Source organism: Apostichopus japonicus, chromosome 16 (assembly GCF_037975245.1).
Source record: "Apostichopus japonicus isolate 1M-3 chromosome 16, ASM3797524v1, whole genome shotgun sequence".
Classification (NCBI taxonomy): Eukaryota; Metazoa; Echinodermata; class Holothuroidea; order Aspidochirotida; family Stichopodidae; genus Apostichopus; species Apostichopus japonicus.
The window spans coordinates 37,189,866-37,200,722 of NC_092576.1; the positions used below are offsets into that span (position 1 = coordinate 37,189,866).

A 10,857-nucleotide genomic window follows, 5' to 3' on the forward strand; every position below is an offset into this window, starting at 1 on the left:
CCCCCCCCCGACCCCTCCTCATAAAAAACCTAAAACAATGTAACTGACTAGGCCTTTTACCCACGCATTCCATGTGCATTATTTTTCTTCTTCTTTGTCCTGTAGAAGAGAGGAACCTGGTAGATGACTTCAACAAGCACTTGTTTCTGAAGAAAACCTGATATGATCCTCCTCGCAATCTCAGCAATGTCAGCGCCTTCAAAATAAAGCTGCACGTTTGGTGTTTTCTTGCGGACGTGATCGGCGCTCTTCTCAGCTTATGTGTACTCTACACTGGCTGCCGGTTAAGGACAGGATTAGGTACAAAATCCGTTTGTATGTTTATAAATCTCTGCATGGTGTGGCTCCCAGCTATTTGAATAATTTTGTTTCTTTGTATAATGCTCCTCTAAGTAATGTTGATGGTTTGAGACGTAGACTCCGCTCCTCATCTGATACCACCAGACTCATGATTCCATACTCAAAGCGTAAAACTGGTGATAAATCTTTTCAAGTTATTGGTCCCCGTCTCTGGAACCAGCTACCTGTGGGTATTCGTGGGGCGGTTTCCGTCTCGGTCTTCAAAGGTCTCATGAAAACATTTTTATTTACAGCGCAGTAATGTTTGTATATTTTGCTTGTGTTTAAGATTGGTGCATGTTTTTATTGTGTAAGTTATTTTTGTTTCTGTAAAGCGCTGTGATCTATTGTAGAGCGCTCTATCAAATACATAGTTATTATAATAATCATAATAATAATAATAACAATAAATGTTCAGTACTATGCACCAAGGAAGATGACTAAATCACAGAACTGTTAAAATACAGGAAGTGAGGCATAACCACATCCATCATGATGTCACCAGTAATTGATAAAACCTAGGCCCTCGGTATCTATATTCTCTTGGGCATGCATCCCTACCTTACCCCCTTCGCTACCTCTTCACTCTAACATAGTGCCTCTAGTCTGATCTCGAACTAGTCTAACTGCCTTCTTTTTTTTTTTTTCATTTACCTTCAGTGGTGTAAGAGTTATTATCCACCGCTTAATTCACCGATAACCGCCTTCTTGAATTTTGCATAGGACGAACTGGGAGGGTGAGGGAATTTGGATCGATATATGTATACATAATTATGGCCATCGTCTTCGTTACTTTTTTTTTTGTTTTTTGCATTTTCATCACCATTGCTGTTTTAATGTATTGTGTAGATATTTCTTGTTAGGTAACTGCTTTATATACATGTTTTTTTTTCTCATTAAAATCACAATAATCGTTTTTAACTAACTAGGTTCGATGCTGATATTTCAAATTTCTTCATTCCGTTCAAAAATTATTGTCTTATATTACTTCATCGGTATTTCTTCCTCTACCGATTATAAAGAATGAAACATTAATGTCAGAATGACGTGCTTAGCAATAAGTTACACTGGAAAAAAGAAAACACATGTGTGACCAAAAAAAATCAACATTTTCATGAAATTGTACTTGATGAAGTAATAACAACGAAAATGGAATCTAGATGAGTTTGGCTGACTCAGTTTTGAGATTTCACATTGTGACATAAGTATAGTTTTAAAGAAGGATTATGCAACACTGTAGATAAAGTTAAGGTTCGTGGTAGTGGTAGAGAGACGCAGGCTTTCGGGATTCCAATGTGTAATTGAACTTGTTTCAGCAGTGGTGTGGGTGTCAAATAAGTACAAACACCACCAACATGACACCAGGAATATTGAAGAATGAAGTCTCTCATTAACAGTCTTTATGGAGTTTACATCTGTGGCAATTACTTTAGCGATTTCGGTTGTGATATAAATATAGTACTTGGAGAGCGATAACCGGTACGTGAGTGAATATGGATGGTGTCAGTCAAGGATTCAGTGTTGGAGTAGAGAGTGTATGACGATTTAATTACGCCATCGACATGTCTAAACTGAATCAGTACGTCTTCTCATCTCATGGAAAATTACAAGTATCTTACGATTTAGAGCAAAAAGAAAATGGAAACTTCACAAAAAAATGTGTAAAAAATGACGAAAATAATAATTGGTAGAATGCACATTTCAGAGGAGTGATACAACTATTTAATTATGTAGACACTTTTATTTCCATATACAATTAAGTGTGAAAGTAAGTTTCTTAACGAATCATGAATTTAAAAATTAAAAACATGAATTATCAATTCTTTACATTGTAATTCATTTTAATGTATATATTTATTTTTACGAATTAATGAACTTTGTTGATATAAGTGTAAACTCTTTGATGTATTTTGTATATGTCATACAAAATATTAAGGAATGACAATATTGTGAGAGTGTTCGGCTTCTTAACGCTTTCTGTAAAATATCCATTGCATAGGAACAATATTAGAACAATATTAATATTTGATTACTTGTAAATTGTAATGTAGTCCTAATGTAAATTATACTTATCTTTGACTGATTTCCCAGAACCTCATGTAAGAATCTTATATGAACGGTTGTCATATTACACTGCTCTGATTGGTGGAAAGTGAACATGTAATGGTTATACTGCAACCTTATTTGCTCAAACGACGATGTTTCACGTAAAATCATAAGTAAAGGTTAAAGTAAATAATCTGTGAAATTGCTATTTACTTCATTAACACTTTAATTGTTTTTGTGTTTTCATTTCTAATTAGTCGTCCCGCGTGATATCACCAACTTTAAAATAGGGCCTTACTTGACCAGAAGTTAAATGTCAAAAGGTCAATTAATTGATAGACCCGTTCAGAAATATTCTCTACGGATGTACGGAAGTGCATAAATGAGCGGGGATGTAAAACTTCGAAATTGGTGCTGATGATAATAGACGATTCATGTTACACGGCATGGTGGGGACTCACATATGTCCTGACGAGGTAGGGTGTCAGGGAACTTGATGGGCAGCGTCAATAGCCAGTAACTCTGTGCATGAGAAAATGCGTAGTTTGACGGGCACCGTAGTTGTAGCGGACAGATGCACGAACAACGTTCCAACCCGTTGGTATATAATCTGTCGGAAGTTCGTCAGACCAGTGATACAACTTAATTAATTTTCGAGCAGTGGCTTATTCAACTGTTTATCAAACAATGCATTCACTGTACGGCGCAACGCTGCAGAAACACGAAGAATTGATATACTACACTGGATGGTTATATTGTTTTCCCCTCTTTATTTGTGAAATACACGATGTTTATGATTTCACCTTTTTATATTAGTTATACTTCCTGTTAATGTATTTTTTAACACCTTTTTATAAATATTATATTAATTCTGTAATGAATAAATGAAATCAAATCATGTGCTGCTGCTTCCTCATTTATTACAAAGCAAGACATTTACACTATTTCAGTGTCGTGCGCAAAGAATCACCGGGAAAATACCCCCCCCAACCCCTTCCCACAAACAAACTTCCTATCATCATTCGGGTAAAATGTGCAGTCGGGTCATTTAAACATTCAACCGGGATAATTAGTTCACAACTAGGGGTACATGCCCCACCCCTTCCACCTGCCCCTCCCTTTCAGCCTCACACAAAATATTTATTAGTGTAACCTTGGTTTTAAAGAGATAATAATATAGACCTAAGTTAAGTTATACTTAGGATAAATGCACCATTTGACGTCTACAATTTGATTTTTTTGCTGGATGAGGAGAGGAAGGAGGGGGGGGGGGGTGGAGGGTGCACCCATACCCCTAACATTGGAGTACGATTTACAGATCTCAAGGTTGCACCCTTCCTTTATAAAATCATTGATTCGCCTCTAGACGTACTTCAAGTTTCAGACCAATAAGATAACCAGTCGGGAGAGGAGAGAATTCCCCCACCCCACCATCTGTTAACCTTCCATCTGAATCTGGTGCGCTCCCTATAACTGCTTGTAAATGTCGACTCGTTCGAACAAACATACTCTTACCAAAAATGGTGTTATTGGATGTATTACTGTGACAAAGCACTAATAACTCAACCTTTAGGTCAGGAAATATAAAAACAATTGTATAGTTTTACAGAGGTAGCATTCAGGGGGGGGGGGGGGGGGTGCAGGCGGTGTACTGTCATTTTGTAACGCATACCCATCGCCGTTGCCCCTCCCTCTCCCCTCCACCCCACACGACAATATTGACTGTATGAACACAGCGGACACATAGTCGTAACAAAGCTATGAAACGCCCGCAGTAAAGACTACAACCCCGGATGTCTTGTAGACCAACTTTTTGGTCATTGATCATTCCTGTGTCTTATACATATATACGTAAATCTGATGCTTAAGATACATAGGCTATACATACATAATATATACTTACGTGACGTACATTTTATATACATATGCTATATAGAGGGACATTGGGAAGTTTTGAAACTGTTCATCGTAGCCATAGAGACAAGGGAGGGGGGTATCTTAGCTAGGAAAGTTTTGCCAAAAAAAACCTCCCAGATTGCCGGAATTGGCACTTCCCAGGCACTTGTAAATTGCATCTTCACATTCATTATTTTGAAATCTCATGATTTAGAAATTTACACTTCCAAACTAAAAAGGTGAATTAACAAAAAAAAACTCGGTTAAAATCACTTTGTAGGGGAAAAGTAGAACTTTACATTACTTCCAAAGCTCTTCTTTATTGGTTTATACAATGGGAATTGAAGATGTTCAAATGTACGCCATAGGGAATTCTTATGGCAGACGTAGCCTATACATATGCTGAGGGGAAGTTAGGTGTCAATTAATTGTTACGTTTGTTTTATCATTATTTGTTTGACATGCCAAAAGGGGCATACTAGGGGGAGCTGTCAACGAGCTGAATGGGTGTGCCGTGTAGGGGACTGGGGGCCACACCCCTATAATTAATATGTGAAAAAAAGCCCTGATATGTACTTATATTCGTAGTGATTCAATATTCTCAGTTAAAACACATGGTTAAAACATCAGAGCACTGATATAGGGGCTAACAATGAAGCTGATAGGCGCACGTAAAACACATCCATATATGTAATAAATATAGTTATGAACCGTCGAATCACATTTAGGCCATCAGCTGAAGCTCAAAATGTGGCTGTAAAATCAGTTTCATTCCAGCAACACCGGGTCTAGACTTTTAATGCATTTTTGGGTAGTTTAATGCATCACAAACATTATATCAAAAGTTCTCCAAAAAATGTCCTGCAGTATTTTTGTAAGAAACCCTTGAAATTGGGTATGTTATGTAGACATACGTGCTACGATGCTATGTATTAGGAACACATGTGCTAACGTTAGATTTGGTACAGTGGTGCATACATACCACTCTTTTCTTATATGTTAAATTACGATTGATATATTTTGTTTGTATAATAGTTGGGTCAGGGTTACAAGAATGGTGGAAGAGGATTCTGGTCTAAGGGTCAGTGAGGGTTGTTTTCAGGCATTACAAGTTGTGCCCCCCCCCCTCCATTTTCGCCAAAATGGTAAAAAATCACATTTTCAACTTTGAAATATGAAATACAATTTTTGCACATCATAACTTAAGGGTTTTAATTATAAAAATGTACCACTTTTAATAAACTCAGATATAATGCTTTGTAATAAATCAAATATTTTTAGATTTTCCCCCTATGTTATGAATGCATTTCGTCTGTGCATGTATGCGTAAATATACACATATAATGAAAAGTTCCTCTCCATAATTGTTACACTCCCCATCCAAACTGTTTTACAAATGCGACCCCCTCCCCCTCTACTTTACATGTAGCTAAATCCCTAGTTACAATGAGATGTACCAATATCCCAAGACCAGTGAGCTATTTCTTTTGTATAAATCAATATATAAGTTGGCACACTAAGACGTCATGGCATATCGTAGATGTGAAATAAAGTTATAGTCGGTATATATCCGTTACCTTAGTACTCTTTCTACAGTCTCCTGCAAAACTAGGTACTTTCTCCTTGTTACTGAAACTACATGTTTATAATTCGTATTCCTGCAAAAAGAGTTTCCAAGGGAGTTAACGCATAAAAGAAAAGATCGACAAGGTTTCGAATGGTATTTTGAATAATAATAGTTCTATATTCTACAAATAATATGAATAATAAAGGTGAATGGTACAAATAAGTGAATAAAGAAGACAGTTAACTTAAGCCCCAGATATAAAGAAATAATGTATCTATTAAGACTGGGTCGATACACTCAATGGTGTAGTAGAGCTGGGCCTTTGCGATGATTAAGATACAGGTTCTTCATCAAAAGGCGCGGCGCGGAATTAATAAGTGATTAAAAGTTCATCCAAGGACAGTTGTACTAGTCTTAACAGTATCCACTTCAATTCACTGCATGGAAGTCAGATATGGTATGGAAAAGGGAAAGTCTATTCCGTAGTAGAGGTGAAGATAATTAGATGAAATAAAAGTCACTAAAGACTTGAATATCCTTCAGTCAAAACTTGAACAGATGCACAGAACATATTAACAATATGAATAAAACAGGTAACGAAATGTTACGGCAAACAATAAAGAACCGTGATATTGGAACAGGGTCAGGGGCGATGGTTCCCCAACAACCGTATATAAACCTTTGACTGGTTTCAGGACGCGGTATTTGCGTCATCGTCATCAGTAAATGTACTTGTGAATATGCAAGAGGTAAGCATGCCCATAACACCCTCCTCCCCCCTCCCATCCCCTCTAAAAAAAAGTCAGGGTCAGGGGCGATGGTTCCCCAACAACAGTATATAAACCTTTGACTGGTTTCAGGACGCGGTATTTGCGTCATCGTCATCAGTAAATGTAGTTGTGAATATGCAAGAGGTAAAGCATGCCCATAACACCCTCCTCCCCCCTCCCATCCCCTCTAAAAAAAAAGTGTGATTTGAAGAAAATGTGGATATTTATCAAAGGTGTCTGGTAGGTAGGGTAAAACGTAAAACTACTACGTAAATCTACGTAAAACTACAAATAGCTAAAATGAATATACTGTATGAATAAGATCATGTTTACTGGTTCCTTTAAACTCTGGGGAACAAAATAATGACAACATGACTTTGAAAAAGTTAACCCTCTTCACAAACTTCAAACTTGATTAAAATTTCAGACTAAGATATCAAGATTTAACACCATCACAGTTCATCCTCCAAATCATCTTCCCCTGCATCAACAATCTCAACATCTTCTTGGAAGTTGCTGCAATTTCTATATTTACATAGGTCTGTACACGGTAGTTGTGCATTCATTCAGGAACATCTTCCTTTAAGACATTTGCCGACTCTACAGCTACTGCTGACACACTGAAGCAAAACATCTGGGTCAGGTGGCTGCGTCATCCAAGTGATTATAAGGTCATCATTTTCAAGTTTACATCCATGTCCCTCTGGTGAGAGTGCATCAATCCTTGGCTGCAATGCCCTACTGTGAATAGCAGCCTGGTTGGTGCAGCGCTTAACATGCTGGATCAGAGCATCTTTTGTTGGTGGTAAACTCTGCTCTGAGGAGGAGATGAACAGAACACCTTGTACCATGAAATTGGATATTTTTGAGTCTCACATTTTATGATGGGGTACCAATATAATTACAATTCAGCTAGAAATATGTTGCAAATTTCTTTAATAATTTCAATGGAAAGATTAACCTGATATTACATCTCAAAGCGTTTAGAGAATTTTTTAATTTTCCTTGGGGGAGGACCCCCATATTCCAAAAGTCCTAGATCCACCCCTGAACACTCAATGAACCACACATTGAAGAGAGTACTTTACCTTTCAAGATCTGTATGTCTTCCTTGTCAAGAATTGTATCTAGTTTCTTCAACATAGAGAGTGGTACCTCACTTCAATGGCAACACGGTCTTTTCCTCTAATATTCATAAAATCTGGGCTCATCTCTTTTCCGCTCTGCTGCTTGTCGAAGCAATACCTTAATAAAATGAAATAAAAAAAGCAAATTGTTTTGCATTTTCTGTTGATCAAAATGTAAGTTTGAACAAATAAGAACTAAGACAATTTTATTTATATACCATGTGATCTGCTCATCTTCTATGGACAAACAAAGACACATTCAAATTTTGCAAACCAGTGTCACGCAAAAAAGATTTAAAACAGGCTTTTTTTGACAGTGCAGTACATTATCTCTTAATGTTATGGTTTAAATTATACAATGGTAGATTATATCTGTTACTAATAATAAAGGAGACAGATACTTGTTCATTTTGGTAAAGCTAGACAGGCTGACCATAAGACCTTGCAAACCTAACCTTATTGCACCTTTGTTGCACTTATTTTTCTAACTAATATAATATCTCTATCATTCAAATAAAGGGCCACAGTAAGAAAACTATGAAGCCTGTATTTAACACTTAGGCTAGTGCCCCAGATGGAGAATTATATATATAACAAAACAAATCAGATGACCATGCCACTAAGTAATTATATTATGTTCAGGTCCAACACTGTGCCCTTTGACTTGGATTCTATCCCTTAAGAGCTACTGATCTTGCATTATGCAACTTCTCTTAACACTTCAACTATGCCACAGAAGTACAAGTAGAGTCGTGTAGTATGCTTAGGCTTACCTCCATCGAAAGTCTCTGCCTGTTGCAGCTTGTCCCGTTTGCAACGCCTAGTAATGTATTGTTTCTTTTCCCACATATAATAAATTGAACAGGCAACACAACAGAGCTTCTGCTTGGTTTCCTAGATCTTTTCCGTCAATTCTTCGTTTAAAATCATATGGGGTCTCCTCTGGAACTGTCCGTTTTCTTGCAGCAATGTGCTTGCTATCAATGAACCGCCTGTAACACTTATCGTGGAACCCCATCATACTATGCTGTTGAACACACGCTTGATCGTAGTAGGCCATGGAGTAATCAGTAGTACGGCGATATCACTGTCTCCGCCGCTGAGATTAAGCCAATCTTTAGCGCAGGAAGTAACTTTATTCCATCGTTTATTCGTCAGTGCCTTGAATGCTTCAAATTTTGCAGATTCAATGTGCACTGAGCACTGTAGATTTCCGTGTGTCGGAGACTGACTAGCGCCCGTGGGAGCCGCCATGTTTGTTGTTTTCTACAAAGATTGCACACAGAACTCATGGCTCATTGGACAATTCATATCACATGGTACAGATATCTCACTGGCGCACAACTTTTGAACGTAAAACGGCAGGTTTCTTAACATACGCAATAAAAAATATAGTTCGATCTTTCGAGCGGAATTGCAAAAAAACTGCAGGAAAGTACATGGAGAACTTTTGGATCATTAATCTTAGTTAATTTATGTATTCAATGCTGTAGAGAAATTTTAGACCCGCAGTTGCTGGAACGAAACAAGCGAATTTCGACCTTCAGCTGATGGCCTAATTAGACTGCTACACTCCTCACGTAATTTGAATCTTAAGACTTCTTTGCGTTTATTGTTATTCTTACAAAGCTCGTGAAAACCAAATGCGTGGTGAGCGTTTATAAACTTTATATTAAACCTTGTGTTCTTTTCGAAAGCCATTCTTGAAAGACGAGCCTAGAATCTTGATTTCGCACTCTAATGACTAACAAAATCAGAAGAAATGTTATGAACATTTCGCTAAACTGACTTAAATATCGCATACTATCGTAGGCCTACTTTCATTTAGGAAGTGGAAATATCAGGAGGGGGCTTCCCCCTCCCCCCAGGCTACGGCTACGGACCTGCTACATTACTTTCGACAGTATGTATGTTGACGAAGTTTGGTGTGATAATGTGGACTTTCTTATCACTTACGATTTCGCAAATGTTAGAAAGTTGCACAATTCGCAAGTAATTGATACGATACAACATGGCAACATAACGTTTTGCGAATGTTATAAGTTTATATTGGATAGGAAGAAATAAACGAGTAACTGAAATACTATTCTCAGATCTCAGATTCGAGAAAGAATCATTAAGTCGATAGTTTTCTTGTGATGTGATGGTTGTATTAGCTTCCGTAAGTGGACGTGTGAAATATTCCAAGTAATTACCCCTTTCTGGCTAATCCATTTCCCGGGTTTTTCGTAAATGCAAGTGCATCCTTCTTGTGGAAAGACTGCAAGTTTTAGAAAACATTCTCTTTGTCGTTATTTGAAGATGTAACTTGCACCACATGAGGATCATTATGTATATATCTATGTAACTAAACTAAAGCATGCAGCCAGGGACGTAGCTAAGGCATGATGATGGGGGAGGGGGAGGGGGGGTAGTGACTGAAAATCCAATTGGATGGGATCTGAAGCTAGAAAATTCCGACTGCTGCCTTGTAGCCCCCCCCCCCCGCCCTACTCGTCAACGATATGGTCAGTGTCAGCCAGACACCCATCTTTCGCGACTGCACTTTTGTTCCGAACTTTTCTCGATACATTTGTACTCACTGGCACTCACTTCATGCTGATAATTTTGCGGGCACCTACTGAAAGAAGAATAATTTGCAATGTATTTTTTCAATGGTTAAACTTATATTATTGTTATAATTAAAATTTTAACGACTTCCCCAATAATTCTAACCAATATGGAAGGGTAACATGATTGTATGATATTGGCATGCGATGTAATAACCGATGTTTGCCTATATGATATGCACATTAACATGTTGAACGCGCGGAAAGCGGGCAAAAACTTTTGGTTATATTTTCGGGCAAGTCGTTACAGCCCCCCCCCCCCTCCCCCTCAATCAAATTGGGCTCCTTCGCCTATGACGGTAGTTTTATTAGGCATCTTTTTAGAGTATTAAAAATCATACGAAGTTTTGTATGGTGGAGTATAAGGATCGCGAGACAAAATTTGGGGCAAGGAAAACGTGGTAAATTAAATATGACTGATTAAAGGTCAATTTTGACCGAAATTTTTCAATTTTTAGGTCATTCCCAATCACAGGAATATATGAATAGGCCTAGATAAACTA

General features: G+C 37.7%; 1 protein-coding gene across 5 annotated transcripts in view; it reads left to right on the forward strand.

The window, feature by feature from the left end:
- Nucleotides 1-3,162, forward strand: part of LOC139982255 (uncharacterized) — a 47,176-nt gene extending 44,014 nt beyond the window's left edge. For all 5 annotated transcript variants that reach the window (XR_011798081.1, XM_071994908.1, XM_071994911.1 and 2 more), the window contains one exon: nt 106-3,162. Coding sequence is in view for 4 of the 5 variants with exons in the window: in XM_071994908.1 (XP_071851009.1) it covers nt 106-123 (18 nt within the window). In the remaining variant the exon portion in view is untranslated. The remainder of the gene's footprint in view (nt 1-105) is intronic.
- The last annotated feature ends 7,695 nt before the right edge of the window (nt 3,163-10,857 follow it).